Source organism: Astyanax mexicanus, chromosome 10 (genome assembly GCF_023375975.1).
Source record: "Astyanax mexicanus isolate ESR-SI-001 chromosome 10, AstMex3_surface, whole genome shotgun sequence".
In the NCBI taxonomy this organism is placed as follows: Eukaryota; Metazoa; Chordata; class Actinopteri; order Characiformes; family Acestrorhamphidae; genus Astyanax; species Astyanax mexicanus.
This window is the reverse complement of record NC_064417.1, coordinates 47980919-47997629: the sequence shown is the minus strand read 5'-3', so window position 1 is coordinate 47997629 and position 16711 is coordinate 47980919. Positions and strand designations below refer to the sequence as shown.

Genomic DNA, 16711 nt, shown 5'->3' with positions numbered 1-16711 from the left:
GGGCTATCATTACTGAAGGTCTATGTTAGTATGTAGTTAGGTCTGTGTCTGGATCTGTTCTGAAGTTCTGATGTGTCTGAAATGTGGCTTTTCTCTACAGTGGGATTACTGAGGAGGACCTGCGCGCTTCTGGAGTGACAAACCCATCTCACCGTCGAAGAATTCTGGAGAATTTACCCAAGATCTGGGACTAAAAACACAGAGACACTGATGGACACAGTTGTCAGTTATGATATTGCACCAGCTAAAAGATTCTGCATAATCAGCACTACCACAGAGCAGCTGTTATTATTTGGGTGGTGGGTCATAATTCTCAACACTGCAGTGAGTAATCGTGGCATGGTGGTGGTGAATGAGGTGTTAGTGTGTGTTGTGCTGGTACAAGTGGATCAGACACAGCAGTGCTGCTGGAGTTTTTAAACATCTCAATGTCACTGTGTTCACTTACAGTCCACTTTTTTACACACTGTGATGTGCTGTGGCTGGATATGTCTGGTTGGTGGACTATTTTCAGTCCAGGGGTCCTATTTTAACGATCTGTAGGGGAGCCACCAACCACACACCAGGCAGCTTGATTTAGGGCGTGTCAGTGTGTCTTTGCTATCGTAACCACGGGAAAAGTACACCTTGTGCATCTCAAAACGCACAAAAGGCATGTACTAATTCCCTTAATTAATCATGGGTGTGTTTTGGGTATAATGTGAAATAAACCAATCAGTGTGTCACTAGCCATTCCCTTCAAGAGTCAGGTGCACTCTGATTTTGGTGGATTGCTGTTTTAATGGTGCGGCTACCTGCACGTGTCCAGCACTTCTCAGTAAAGGAAATTGAATTGCTCATTGTATTCTGTGTATTGTTGATTGTAAATGTTGGGTTTGTGCACTGCTGTGTGTCCTTGAGTGTGTAACGTTCGTGTAAGTTTGTGTGTATGCGTGGTGTGCCTGCGTTGCCAGGATAGCAATTAACATTGCTAACATTAGACTGTTGACGTCTGCCTAGGTTGTATTCAGTCACTGGCGCACCTGTGTTTTCTGTTGCCAAGATAGCAATATGCAAGTAATTTGATTTTAGTGCCGTTGCTATTTAAACAACCACTGCCATGCATAGCTCACTACATTGCTGAGAAAGACCCACTACCCAGATTAAACCACGTTCAGTGGTGGTCACCTGTGCACACATTTGTTGTTTACTCTAGCAACATTACAGGAAACCTCTTGGGATGATCTTTCAATCAGGCTAAAAAAGTTCACAGTACAAAAAACATGGTCCTTCCAAAATACAGCTTGTATGAGCCTTTAGATTAACATACAGTCTCAAGCTGGTGTGTCCAAACTTTTGACTAGTACTTTTTAACTCACCCTAACTTCCCTTTCTTTGCTCTAAAAGGTCATTAATAATGATGTTCTGTGCTCAGACCTGGCTGGCCTTGCTTGCGTGAGAGTGCTAAATATGGTCTAGGTAACAGAACACATGTTCCCCACATGTTTCTCTAAGACAACTGGGACAACTGGAGCTTTTTGAGAACTTTTGAAAACATTGTTTTCTTTAAAGTGTGGAAGAATAACACAGTTATTACTCCCAGCTTAACTAGAACAGTTTTTTTGCACAGACCATGTACAGTATCCAATAAAAGTTCTGCAAATATATTATTATATATTTTCATGGGACAACACTGTAGATAGTGACTGTATACACTCCCTGGCCAAAAAACTTTATCTAACTAAGTAAATGATGTGGGGTTGGTTGATGCTGCAGTTGGTCTGCAGGTTTAGGTTCATCAACAGTATGTGCTGAAAGAATGAGGTCAGCTGACTACCTGAATATACTGAATATAGACCAGGTTATTCTATCAATGGATTTTTTTCTTCCCTAATGACATAGGCATATTCCTAGATGACAATGTCAGGATTCATGGGTCTGGAATTGTGAAAGAGTTCAGGGTTCAGGGAGCATGAGATCATCATTTTCACACAGAGAGTTCACCACAGAGTCCAGATCTTAACCTCATTGAGAATCTTTGGGATGTGCTGGATGGAGAAGAGCTGCTTTGTGCAGTGGTCAGACTCTACCATCATCAATGCTGCTGCAAGATCTTGGTGAAAAATTAATGCAACACTGGATTAAAATAAATCTTGTGACATTGCAGAAGCTTATTAAAACAATGGCAAAGCGAATGTGTGCTGCCATCAAACCTAAATATTCAAGTTTGTGACCTTTTTTCTTTTGGTGGTGACTTTTTTAGCCAGGCAGTTTAGAAAGACACTATAGTGTATATATCAGTGTACAGCTTGTATAGCAGTATAGATTTACTGTCTTCTGAAAAGAACTCAGCACACAGCCATTAATTTCTAAATAGCTGGAAACACAAGTGAGTACACCTCACAGTGAACATGTCCAAATTGTGCTGAAACTCTCAATATGAAGCTTGAGGATGCCCCACTGGTGCTCAATCGTGTTTAGACCTGCACACATACTTGGCCAGTCCATCTCCTTTACCTTTAGCTTTCTCAGCATGTCAGGTGTCATCTTGGGGGTGTGTTTTGGATCATCATTGTGTTGAAAAACTCCCATCTGGCCCAGTTTCTGAAAGCAGGGGGTCATCATGCTCTGCTTCAGAATCTCACAGCCCCAGACCATGATGCTACCACCCCCATGCTTGACTTTATACACAGGCAACTCTAAGGCTACGTTCACATTACAAGCCACATTGCTCAAATCCAATCTTGATGGTTCACATTCACAAAAGTAAGTGATCTGTATCTGTGTTTAATGTAAACGAATCTGTCCTTAAAATGCCTTACATGCTCACATTGATATGTGTATAAACGTCTCCTTCTTCACCAACAACAATAAACCTCATATAAGAGAGGCAACTCGTCTTTATAAAGGGAAATGGATGAGTTAGCAGCTCATATGTGGAGCATCTTTTGCTGCAGTGGAGAGTAAACAGCTGGTCTGAAGTTCATGCCCAGTTCAAGGAGGTGTAAAAAGGCCAGGCGGTTTGCTTTTGCTGTTTTTGCAGCTATAGCTGCACAGCTGCACCAAGAGATGCACGTAGTGCATGCATAAAAGCAAAAAGATGCATGAATTCAGATTTGACCGTTCACATTAATGTTGCATGTCCGTGGATCGGATACATATCTGATTTAAGACCACATATGGAAGTGGCTCAGATCTGATTTGGAAAAAAAATCGGATTTGGCATGTTCACACAGCCTTTAAAAATTAGATCTGAGTCACATTGAGCAAAAAAAAAAAGTCTGATTTGAGTCACTTCAGCCTGGTAATGTGAACATAGCTTAAGTTATATCCATGTGTTGTCCCATAAAAAAGATGCTTGGATACAGGATGTTATGTAAACTCATGTCATATGTGTACAGTAACTATAAAATCCCGGTTCTCATCCCTGGTTTTACTGTATTTACTGGTTGAAAAGACGTCACTCTCTGTCCCGCAGCCGCTCTGTTCTTTACCTTTATAAACCTGTTGCGTGAGTCAGCTGTTTGCGGAGAAAATCCCAGGCTCCTCTTCAGGAGCGACACCATGTTTGCACTTGTTTAATATTTGCGCCAGTGGCTCTATCAGTTTATGAAAGCACGGGTGTCCGTTGAACAAACATAATTATGTCCAGTTCGCCCAATTCCAAACAGTGTGGACAAGCTCTGAATATAGTATTACAGTACCTGTAAAAATGCACAGTAAAGTAAGCACTGTATATAATTTGCAGCAGGTAGAGGGTGTATCTGAAGTGATATGTGCTGTGGGGATTAAATGTCGGATTGTAAAGCGCCATTCTGTTTGTCTTGTCTTCATATAAAACTATAAAACTAACCAGACAGACTGGATCTTCCCATTTTTACAATGTGAGTTTTTGTGGATCACGGTTAGAAAACATTCTCCTCCCTTAATGTAACACGGATGCTTCTAACTTTTCTTTCATATACAGTACAGAGCAAATATTTTAGACAACTAATCTCATAATTTAAAATCGACAAATCTGAGCTGTAATTGTTTGTTTACTCCAAAGAACTAAAATAATATTACAACAAATACAAATGTCAATCATACAAAAAGTACATGTTAAACCCACAATTATTTAGAATTCAAATAGATTAAACCTGTTTTATGTCAGTTTTAGATATTTCCAAACTGTACTCAACTATTTTGAGTTATGTGAACAATTGTTTACATTTAAACTGACATCTTTAGTCTCAGTCTGTTGCCAGTGACCGCTCCTTTCTATTGGCTTTTGGCACAATCTATTTGCATACATTTGCATGCCAAATGTAATGAGATGTGGGGCTCATAACATTACGTGTAAAAACCTGAACCAACACAAAAGAACCAACAATTAACACTGAAAACACAGGGGCTTAAATACACATGGAGGGAACAGGAAACACCTGGGGACAGGTAATAAGGGGGTAGAGCTACAAATGTACACAGGTGGGAGCACTGAAGACATGGGTGGAGACAAGGAACTTGGGAAAGGTATATAAACAAACAGGAGAGCAGGAAAAACACAGAGACAGGCAGGAGAGACACAGAACAGGACATTAAGCGTGACATTAAGTCATTTTTTTTACTTTAATAAGAACAGATATGCTGTGAACCCTAATAAGTTAAGTCTTTTTAAAACATTTGAGGTAATTTGTTGCCTCAAATCAATAAAAAAATGTCAAAACTTAAACTTTTTAAGAAAAAGTTAATATTGCACAATTGGTCTATCTTTCTCGTTTAGGTTTATTGCAATGATTACATTAAGTTGTTTTCACTCAGTATATGCATATTGTAGTTTTTTTTATAGCCCAACATTAACATAGACTCTTAACAGGATGCAGTAGAAAAAACAAGCTTACATTAGTAATCTTTTCTCAAAATCATTTAGCCATAGAGTGAACAGTATTGAGAGCACAGCCAACACAGAGTTACTGCAGCTCAGTAAGTGATGCTTGTTCTTACAGCCTGCAACACAGAGACCAAACAGTTAATCATAATATTCGATCTACAAGTTTACCTAAGGTAGCCAGAGGGGAATGACTACACACCAAATGTGCAAATTGACTGTGCCAGAAACCAATGGAAAAGAAGCTGCCAATGGCAACAAACTAAACTCAGATATTATAAGTTGGTTCAACTCAAAGATCTCTGTTTGAATGTATATGTGCCCACAAATGTTCAGCTAACTAAAACTAGTTGAATTATGTTTAGAAATATCCACTTTTATGTAAAATAGGCTTAATTCATTTGAGTTTAAACAGTTTATGGGTTTACAGTTTTTGCTTTTGCACATGCACATGTCAAAAGTAGGTACTATTTAAGTTTTTTGCTTGTAAACGCTAAAATTGAGTTGATTTTTTTAATAATGCAGGAATTGCACTTGATGATCTGAAATGTACTTTTCTATAATAATTGGAGAAGAAATATGAATTTATTATTTAGAGATTTCTGTATTTATTGGAAAAACAAATCTGTTTCTTAAGACATTGTGATGTGTTGAAAAATCTGTGTGAACAGTGTGAGGCACAGATGAGAGAAGGCTCAGTGGTTGGAGCAGTGTTATGGTTATTGGTCACAGGGTTATGACTGCTTGAGTAAGTTCCTTAACCCTCGCTGTAGCAAATGCTGTGACTCCGGCTTTCTAAAGCTGAGATATGAAATAATAAAGAAGAACTGTACTGAACTGAGTATTAATGACAATAAAAACACAATCATCAATATCAGCTACAAATAAAATAATGATGTAAATTAGGGTTAATTCCCCTGACTGGACAACTGGACATACCACTCTACACAAATAAGAGTTTTGAGCAAGATTTATAGCTCTGTATTCAAAAATGCTTTACAATAAAAGTTCACAAATAACAGTACTTACAATAGTAATATACACTGTTAAATGGTTCAGAAATGTCTCAGTTAATTTATTTTGACACTAGATAAGACACTAATAAACGTTACTAAATGTCAATGTTTAAGAATGCAGTAAACAATAATGAATAAAAAACATTAGTTAAAAAAACAAGTATTAATGATTAATGAATAATGTATAAACTAGTATAAATTAATAATTAGTACTGTTAATGAATATACCCTTATTGTAAAATGTTACCCCAAATAAAATATAATACATAAAATAAAATATAATAATAATAATAATAATAATAATAATAATAATAATAATAATAATAGTAATAATAATAATAATAATAATAATAATAATAATAATAGTAATAATAATAATAATAATAATAATAATAATAATAATAATAAATGTATTTTGTTTCTACATTTTTGACTCTTATTTTAAGGTTGAAGTGACAAAAAAGAGATCATTTTAACAGAAGTAATTCTATTGAGAAATATTATTAAACACATATTTATGTGTCCCAGAAAAACAAAAACACTTTTTATAAATGCTGGAATAATTGAGAGCTGTCATTGATGCAACAGCAAGCCAAGAGTTATGTGAGAAGTGAGTATAAAACACATGAGTTATGAGAATATGAATGAGTGTTGGACACATGCTCACTGCTAATGTAAAATTCCATGCAGGTTAAACAGCTGAGCTCATACTGAAAGTATTCACTTCTACAGATAACCGGGAATTTCCTTAAAAAATTGTAAATAAGACAAAGTACAAAGTGAAAAAATATCTTTAAAAACTGTCATTTTCTGACTGCGGGGGTGCCAGAAAATCTGTAGAAGTCTCTAAAAACAGTAATGTACTTTTCCTAAATGAATCCTAAATGAATCTGTTGCTTAATGGGTACATGAAGCAGCATTTAAAGTCCAGGAGTATCAGTATTATTATAAGTAACATTAGAAGCAAATAATGAATCAAAATGCAATTCCACATCGCATTATATTTTTGACTTGATATGGTAATAAGTTCTGTGGCGATGACACCACTATGGCAAAATCTGCACACTGTATTATCTAATTGTAACACTTAATGATCAGCAGGTTATAAATGTAGATAACTGATTATCATCACAGCAGCCCTGTAACAGCTCAAGCACAGAAAAGGCTCCTTTACCTCCAAGTTTCTTGCCTTAGTGCGCATAAAAATCGTTCGCTCGATTTATAGAAATCATTAAACTCAAATGAAAGAAAACGTGAGCACAAACTGCTATATTGTTCACTCGATTTAATTATTTTTCATCCACGGCCCCTCCCAGGCTTCGTAGTAACAGCCTGTGTGTGTATTTAAAAAAAGAAAATGCATTTCCTTGTAAATATTACTGTAAATAGTAACAGTTTCTTTTTACAGACATTTTCTGGAATTTAAATTTTGGTCTATTCAGCTAAAGGATGTTAAAAAAAAAAAATAATGTAATATTTGCTGTAAAATGTACAGGGAAATGCATTGTCTATTTTACAGTGCCCACATTAGCTGGCACAGATAGACAGTTAAGAAAGGAAGTATCAGTATGCAGAAGTCTGCGGGTGGGAATTTGCCCAAGGTTTCATTTTTAACCTTCATTTACTTTCCTTTTGACTCCCTCTTATTATTTGCTTCTGATGTTATTATAATAATACTGACACTGCAGGACTTCACATCCTGCTTCATGTAGACAAACAAGAATGTTGAAATAATGTTTTGCTTTCATTAGGAGCCACCAGCTCAATGTGTCAACTTCATTAAGGAAGAGAAAAGGTCTGTAGAGAAAGAACCGCCATTAGGAACATGCCATCATATTAGTTTTATATCATATAAATTGACAACGTAGCAGAAACCACCTCTGTTCAGATATGACCTTCTTATCTAATGCTACAATCATGTACTAATGCTTTAAAATTAAGGATTAAATACCATCCAACACTTATTCTGGCTTCTTCTCCACCATGTCAAAGATATCAAATATTCTCTGACAGTTTCTCACTAAAAATTACAGCTTGAGAAGGTGTTCGTGTGCAACTTCCCAGTCAGGAATTGTATTTGCCATCTAAAGAAGCTCAGTATCAGGATCTGGTGGATGAGGTTCCTGCTTTTGGATGGTAAGAATACAACACAGTCCATCAAGAGGAGGCAAGCAAAGTACCTCAGTACCTTTTTAAAGGTACTATAAGTAGTTTTTCTTTTTATATACCTGTACAATAAATGATAACAAACATGAATACTACCTACAAGTAGATTGAGGCATGCTGTGATGGAACAAGGGAGGTTTGAGCTGTAAAATTACAAACTTTTATTCTTAACCAGCCATAGTTGCTGTCTGCAGCACGTTAGTACTTAAAGTAACTTAAAGTAAACATACATGCATGAAAATGCTACCTTTAAGTCCTTTTCACAAAGCATCCCTTTTTTACAGACATCAAAAACTTCAAAACATCAAATTTAAAAACTTAGAGGCATGTATGACGAACATAATACAACCCTTTATCTAGCCTTTTGCGTTGGTTCGTCCTATCCTGTTCAAGTTTTACAAAGAAGCACAAGCTATTACTTCTTTATTGCTGATGAGAGCTCGTTCACATAGAGGCGGAAATTACAGAGCGAATAAAAGGAGCAGAAAGCAAATAGATAAACTGAAGCTGTGCTATGGCCAAACTGAGCTATGGTATGTTGAGACCCATTTACATAAAACTGAAGGCAAAAATATGTCAGAGTCGGTGTGAAGGTTTGACTATGTTAAAAATCCTATAATTTTATCCTGTAGTCTTAAAAATTCGTAATCGACGTGAATGAGACTTTAAAGCGACTGTCCTTAAATTTTTGGGATTTGGGGACTTGGCGACCTCACAGGTGAGAATGTAGAATTGAACCAAGCATGTGCATGAGCACTTTTAATGCAGGATAATGTACGGAAATTGCTGTGTGAGTATCTATACTGAGTATCTATATATATATATATATATATATATATATATATATATATATATATATATATATATATATATATATTTTTTTTTTTTTTTTTTTTTTTTTTTTTTTTTTGCTCATTTAGTCAGGTCAAGAGTCAAGAGGCTTTTATTGTCATTACATCTGAGTACAGGTACACAGTGTAGTGAAATTACGTTCCTCCGGAACCATGGTGCAACATAGAACAACAAGCAATATACAACATAAAGTGCAGGAGTGACGACAGTGCAAAATAAAGCTATAACAATAAATACAATAAATACAATAAATACAAAAGACGAGACAATTTAAAAACAGGACAGTGCAGTACCGATATATGGTATATTAATGTGCATAGTGAGGATAAGGTGCAGAGATGTTTAACATACTGTAACAAATAGAACATAAATAATCACAGCAGTTACTGAGGTAGACAGTTTATATTTTTTGGGAGTAGCAGCAAATATTGCTGATAGGAATAAAGACATTTCATTTTGTGTGCTGAGTGGGTGTCTGTGTGTGTGGGTGAAGTTTAGTCTTTGTGTAAGTGTGTTGGGTGTGTGGTGGGTGGGTGGGGTTCAGCTCTGTCTCTGTGTGTTGAGGAGTCTGACTGCCTGGTGGATGAAGCTGTTGCAGAGTCTAGTAGTGGCGGCATCAGAGCGAAGAGTCCGTGTGCGGGATGGGTGGGGTCGTCCACAATGCTAGTGGCTTTATGAAATACTGTTAAAAAAAATATTAAGATTACATCACAATTACATCTAACAAACCTACCAGACCAATCTGTTTCAGCTTTTAAGGAGGAAAATATTGGATGCTGCAATGATGGTCATACCAGGATACTGATATCTTTAATTTGAATAGTTTGCCTTCTCCCAACTCAGGAATACTACTGTTTTCATATTAACAGAAAATCGAAGGGACTTTACTTTTGCGTTACTTAACTCTTCCAGTGTCTGTTTGCCGTAAAGCATCTCTGATATTTGGCTAGTGATGAAAGTTTTCACTTTCTGGCCTGCTAGAAACATAGCTGTCACTCAAGTGTGTTGTCTGAGCAAATATTAGATAATAGAGCCAGAAAGAGAGATAGAGGATTAGACAGAATTAATCGTTACTCATCACTGCACGCTCTAACACATCCTTGTGTTCTCAGTGTGAGTCAGACGTCAGGCTGATAAACCTGTAAGACTGAAGCTCCCCTGTTTCTTGTAAAAAGGTCTCTTCCCCTTTCCCATCCAGGATACCCTTTACTATCAGTGTACGAGACGTGGCTCACATTTCACACACAAGCTTCGCACGCTTTCTGCAGAACACAACCACTTTTTGTTTGACTTCACAACCTTCACCAGAGTGAACGACCACAAGCAGAAGTGGGTGGAGAGCGGAGGCCTGGCGGTGGTCAGTTGCGCAGCTGTTGGTTGCTCTCTGAGGGCCTTAACTGAGTCTCGTCTGTCGGCCCTGCTGAGTAAAGCTGTTACATAAAGCCGTGAGGGAGGTTTAACACTGAGCACTGAGCATTATTCCCGGTGCTCCACCCAGGCCAGATGAACTCAGTCATTATCAGAGTTCACTTATTGTCCTGCTCACTTTCCCAGTCCACTCACTCTCTTTCACAGTCCACTCACTCTCTTTCCCAGCATTACTTCCCTGTCCTGACCTCCAGTCAGCTCCGGCAGGCGAGAGGAGGCTGATTGCACTGAGCATTTTTGTGGTTAATATGTGAGTAATGATTTACAGTAGAAACACTGGCCAATTAAAATTACATTCTACTGTAAAACCACAACAATAAAGAAGAATAACCTTAACAACCCAGAATAGCACTTTTACAAATAGAGCTGCTTTGTTATGGAAATTAGTGAAAGGGGTTCAGATTTCGTAAAGCTGTCCTCAGTGCGCATATTAATGTATTCAAATGAGACAATGAATTTTTATCTAATTGAAAGCCTTACTACTACACTGTAACAATGTTTTTATGTTCATGTTTTTTGAAGGGTTTGTACATACTGTAGGGGCTTCATAACACAATAAAGAGCATTGAACAATCTATGCCACATATCACTTGCAACCTGACAAGATAAGACTTTGGATTAAATAAATAAGACTGTATTGATATGATCGGGAGATCGCTGGTTCGAATTCAGGCATCAGGTGCCAGAGCCCTGAGAGAGGACAATTGCCTTGGTCTCTTTGGGTGGGTAGATGGCGCTCTTTCCCCTGATCATTCCTAGGGTGATGTTGATCAGCACAAGGCTGCGTCTGTGAGCTGGTGTATCGGAACTCAGTTGCTGCGCTTTCCTCCGAGCGCACTGTGATGCTACTTGGCAATGCTGCATCAGCAGCAGTGTAAAAAGAGGTGACGGCTGACTTTACATGTGTTGGAGGAGGCATGTGCTAGTCTTCACCCTCCTTGTGTTGTGGCATCACCTGTGACTAGCAGCCTAATGGGTGGGAAAATTGGCCTAGCTAAATTGTGAGAAAATGGTAATAAATTAGATTTTTTTTTATTATTGACATGTCTAAGAGCTCAATAAAACACATAAACTGTACAACTGTTGCATTGAATGGTTTGTTCCTAATTAGACAATAATAAGAAAATATTTAATTAATAGTCAGGCCATCTTTATTTAATAATCAGTGCAGAAGTCCAGTTTTGTCTTTTTGCAACTTTAACTTTATATTTTAACTTAACAATATGATAACTTTTGAATGGAAAGTGATAAATAACCAAGACTTAACTTGTATTCAGAAAGGTGTCAGGAGACTAATTTTCAGGTGCTGTATGGTAAGTAGTTGAGTATTTATTTAAATGCAAATGTTGAACTGCCTTGCAAATCTTCCTAGAAAGAGAAAAGCAATGTCTGCACAGCGTCAACACAAAGGCATGAACTTTGACAGGGTGCATACGTCTCCACTTTCCTCTAGGATTACGTGTAGATAAAGATCTCTCCATGTAACATCCTGCCCTTTCCCCTCAGTGTGCACTGCCAGGCCTCTCTTCAAACGTTTGCTCTTCCATGTTGAGACTGTCCACTCTGAGTAAATATTAACCCCCCGCCTGCATGCCAAACCACCCGCGGCTAAACGCTCAGGCCATGTTCCCACTGACATCACACTACACTACTGAGCTATTGTTTAATGAGCCCAATCATTCCTGCTCATCCCCACAGTAAATTATATGGTTGTTTATGTGCTGCGGTTTGGAGAATCTTTATCTTGCCCATAACAGTCAATACCATCATTACTGCTGTTTGGATCCTGAATAATTTCCATTCTCAGACCAATATTAATACTCTGAATATAGTTTTAATTCGACAACCACCAGCTCACCTCTGAGGTGTGTGTTCCAGAATGCGACTCCATTGTTTCAGAGAGTAAATTATTTTATGGTCACATCTCCACTTCATTTTGATTTAACCTTTTATCTCAGGTGGCATAAAAGAGAGCCTCACCCATAATGTTTATTTCTTTATGGGAGTGTTACATATGTCTGTAGTCAGGTGATTCTAGGAAATTACTTTAGGCCTTCAAAGATCACTTCTGTAACTCATCAACAATATAGTGGGATTTTTAAGCGAGAGAGTCCGACAATATTCAGTTGAGTTGGACAGATTCAGCCATAGATTAGATGAAGCGGCTTATTCAGGATTTTTTAAATCACAGACATTTTTTTACAGTCATGTTTAGTTAAGTTTTAGAAGTGCTAAACTCAATCTACAATCTTCTGCAAGAATATTTCTGGATATTTGAACATTTGAGCCCTTCCAATGAATATCCATACATCAACCATGTGTGCCTTTAAGCAGACATCAGTAATTATTTGCATTTTTTAAAGTCTTTTTACATTCTAAAAACAAAACAAAAACGTGATTTAGATCTGTATACTGCTGATGAGAGCTCACCCTAAATATATAAACCCCTCCAACAGTATTGGAACAGTGAGGTTGAACCCATTGTTTCTGCTGTTGACTCAAAGCATTTGGGTTTGACATTAAACAATGAATATGACACATAAAAAGATCGACATTTTAGCTTTTATTTCCAGGTATTTACATCTAGATCTGATACACAGTTCAGAAGATAGCACCTTCTGTCTGAACCCACACATTTTTCTTTTGGAGGACACTTTACATCTAATTGAATATTTAGATGTATGTTAGATGAGTATTAATAAAATAACTGAAGTTCGTAAAGAAAATAGCAAAACAGATTTGTCACAAATGTGAATAATAAATATATTGGTTTTCTGCTTTAAGCTTCAACTGTCTAGATAATGGTTTACAGTGCCATGCGAAACAGTTGGGACAGTGTTCTTGGGGTAGAATGCTAACCTTTACTCCTCCAAACGTATCTCTGATCATTGTGGCCAAACAACTCAAGCTTTGTCTCATCTTCCTCCAGAAGACCTTCTCTTTTGTCCATGTGGTTCAGCTGCAGGCTGTAGTTGAGCAGTCTCTCTGTTCATTGCAATGTAAAACTCACTTGACTGTAGACAGCACCACTGGTGATCTTCCAGAGCTTCCAGTTCATGGAATGATCTTGGAATCATGAATTTCCTGGCTCGTGTAAATGTGCAATTCACCTTCCCAGATCTGCTCGGAGGTTTGTGGACTTTCCCGTTGTTCTGCTTTTGGGTGAAAGTAATAAGCTCTGCCAACTAAACTTTTTTTTATGCAATTACTGAGAAGCTACCAGCTGTAGACAATCATGATCACTAACAGGAATTCGGAGGCTCTGGCCAGTTTATAGACATTTTGGAACTTTCAGGACCTGTGGGGGTTTCTTGCTTTTTGTGCCCAGAAAAAGAAAAGTGCTAAGAAATCACTGATGTGTGTAAAATGTAAATTGTAAACTTCTAACCACTGCTGTGTCGGTAAACCTTTTCACAATAATCCTCAATTTATGACTCCAGAAGAGCAGACTGCGATGGTTTATTTATTTTTTTGTTAGTCAAACCTCCTCTTACCCTCAACATAAGCAGTTCTCAGACATACAGTACACTACCGCTCAAAGGTTTAGGATCACTTGCAAATGTACCTCTTTTTAAAGTAAAAACACCCTTTTAGTGCAATTCACAAAAAATATTGTCCATTTCACAATTAATTTAGGTGTTAATTTTTTTTTAATAATAAAAATATTTGTATTAAAGCCTCTATTTTTGAATAAAGGCTTATTTTGCATATTATCAGCCTATTATCAGCAATTCTCAGTCCTCTGCCTAAATCTCCTGGTATGGCCCCCAATCCAAGTTAAGGATGTTATAAATTCTGACTGTAATGGAGTGGATCAGTACAGTCTCCAGATCCGAACCCTATTGAGCTGTTCTGGGAGCAGCTTGACTGTATTGTATGTAGGAAGACTGCATGGAGACAGTCCATGTTGTGGGAGATTAAGCTACAGGAAGCATGGGGTGAAATCACATCAGATTTCCTCCAAAAGTCTGCCAGGCTGTAATTGCTGCAAAAGGTGGCTTCTTTGACCCAGCTGGCACACAACCGACTTTCAATGTTGAAATGTGTGGTTGAAATATGACTAAAGTAATGTATGTTGTTGTTTCAATGTTGAAACAACGTTGAATCAACATATAATGTTAAATAGTTGTGCAAACATTTAAATTTTAACGTTGAATCAATATAATGTCCTCGACCTTCTACCTTTTGAATCAGTATTTTACATTTCATCACCATATAATTTCTAAAAACGGTTGGATGGAGGAATGAAACAGTGTTTTACTTCTCTTTGCAGAAACTGCTTTTTAATTTAACACCATGTTCATGTTCTACTACAGTGATGTAAGTTTATTGTTAACACTTTGTTAACCATAGGATTTTCTCATTTGAGTGAGCTATGGTTTATTAAAGGTTGAACGCATGACGTTGAAACAACGTTGCTATATCAATTTTTATTCACTTTTCAAAATCAATAGTTAATTCAACATTGATTCAACTATAACATCTACGTTGATCAATGTTGATTCAACGTTTATTCAACGTTGAAATGCCAGCTGGGGATGAAGGCAAAATTTGAAGTACACAGTCCTCATTTTCATTAAAATCAATATTTCTTACTCTGACAATATCTGCATGTCCTGTTTATTTGCTTTATTTCATAATCTTAAGTGTGTTTCCAATGAAAACAAGAAAATTTCACTGTGATCCCAAACTTTTGAGTGGTACTGTAAATAGCATGGAAAACAACCTGTGAGACTATCCAAACAGTAGCATGTTTAAAGTGGGGCCTGAGGAGGCACTTACCCTCACAGTAATTCTCTCTTTGGCATCCGCCAGTGTGATAATTAATAGGATATTATAGATCATCAATTCTGGCTGGGATTGGGTGTCACCTGACATTTATGTTTGAGAAATATAAATGAGAAAAAGCGACAATTCCTCTTTTCAGTTCTTTAAACACAGAGGTATCTCAAAACTGTGTGAACTGTGCTCACATTCAATTGTTTTATACCTCTTTTTAAACAAGTTAGAATACGTCTACAGGCTACACAAAACATGTTCATAAAGTTCTTTACACAAAATCACTCTTAAATAAAGATAAAGAGATCTCACCAACTCTTTTCTTACCAGTTTCAGTCCCTTTCAGAACAAGCCATTTAAGGGCTCTGTCACTTTTATGCAAATAAGCTGTTGCTGGACACGCCCATGTTTACACTGAATGTTTACCACACCCTAGTGTAGGCTTGTGGTAAATGGTAAAACACAAACAAGCCAGTTCATGCTTAACTGTAATAGAAACACAAAACGTATTATCGGCTGACTTGCAACGGACAATAGGTACAGATCCCTCCCTCAGACGAAGTCTGCTGGCTAAAACTGCTGTGTATTGTCTGAGGTTCTAAATCAGAACACTAAAATGGCATTTCTTTAACTGATCTAGTGGGTGGGGCTCTAATGGGTTTTGATGGGTGGAGCCAGGTTCTTGGGTGGTTCTACGCAGGTTTCTTTATTGTGACGCCACTGTGCCTTGTGGATGTACCAATAAACATATATCCTAAATAGTACAACATTATCCTTCAAGTCCAAATGTATCACTTAAAAGTAGCAAAATTTTATTTATTTTGACATCTGTGACAATTTATTTAATTCCAGTCTTCAGCCTAACCCTTCCAGACCCTGCATCCATTACAATGGGCATCATGTATTTTTTTATTTATTGTTGAAATGGTTTGTTGCACATAAAACTATTTAAGAGCTGTTGTTGTCCATCAGAATAGACCATGAACCAGGTAATGAACAACTTTATAAACAGATAAACAGTAGTTTGTCCCTGTCCACTGCAGTAGAAAAACAGTAGTACTGGAGCCACTAAGGCAAAGTAACAACAATTCTTTACTAATTTAATGTGATTTAGATTAAATCATGTTTTTTTTTTTTTACTGTTTAGGGAAGGCTTATGAAATAAAAAGGTCAAAATGAAATATAAAAAATACACTCTTTCAATGCAATGGAAATAAAAAAAATCTATATATATTTTAGTTAATTAGATTTATTTGTTATATATATATTATAGTAGAATATAAGAGTCTTCTTTTCTGTGCATTTCAGACAGAAAACAGCATTCTTACATTTTTTTTTCTATTTTGCCACAAAAGCAAGTAAAAAGTATTGCTTTGGCATTGCTTTCAATACTTATACCAAAATGACCTAAAACCTGAAATGTGTGTTGCAGACACTTGTAGCTGCTTTAAATCAGCTTTTTTTGCTCAAAACTCTTCGGGTTATTTTCTGGACTGTTGCTGGTAAGGTATTTTAATGAGCAAAGGCTGGACGTAAACAGTTGCAATTAATGTGGTCATAAAAGGGGGGCTTTCTGTGCCTTGTGGGCGGGGCATGTACCACCCTATTACTCTACTCTCGCTTT

The 16711-nt window shown here is 37.0% G+C and overlaps 1 protein-coding gene across 3 annotated transcripts in view; it reads left to right on the top strand.

The window, feature by feature from the left end:
- The window catches only part of inppl1b (inositol polyphosphate phosphatase-like 1b), a 45898-nt gene extending 42067 nt beyond the window's left edge, over positions 1-3831 (top strand). For all 3 annotated transcript variants that reach the window (XM_022684272.2, XM_022684271.2, XM_022684270.2), the window contains one exon: positions 101-3831. In XM_022684272.2, the coding sequence (XP_022539993.2) occupies positions 101-194 (94 nt within the window). In that variant the 3' untranslated portion in view covers positions 195-3831. The remainder of the gene's footprint in view (positions 1-100) is intronic.
- The last annotated feature ends 12880 nt before the right edge of the window (positions 3832-16711 follow it).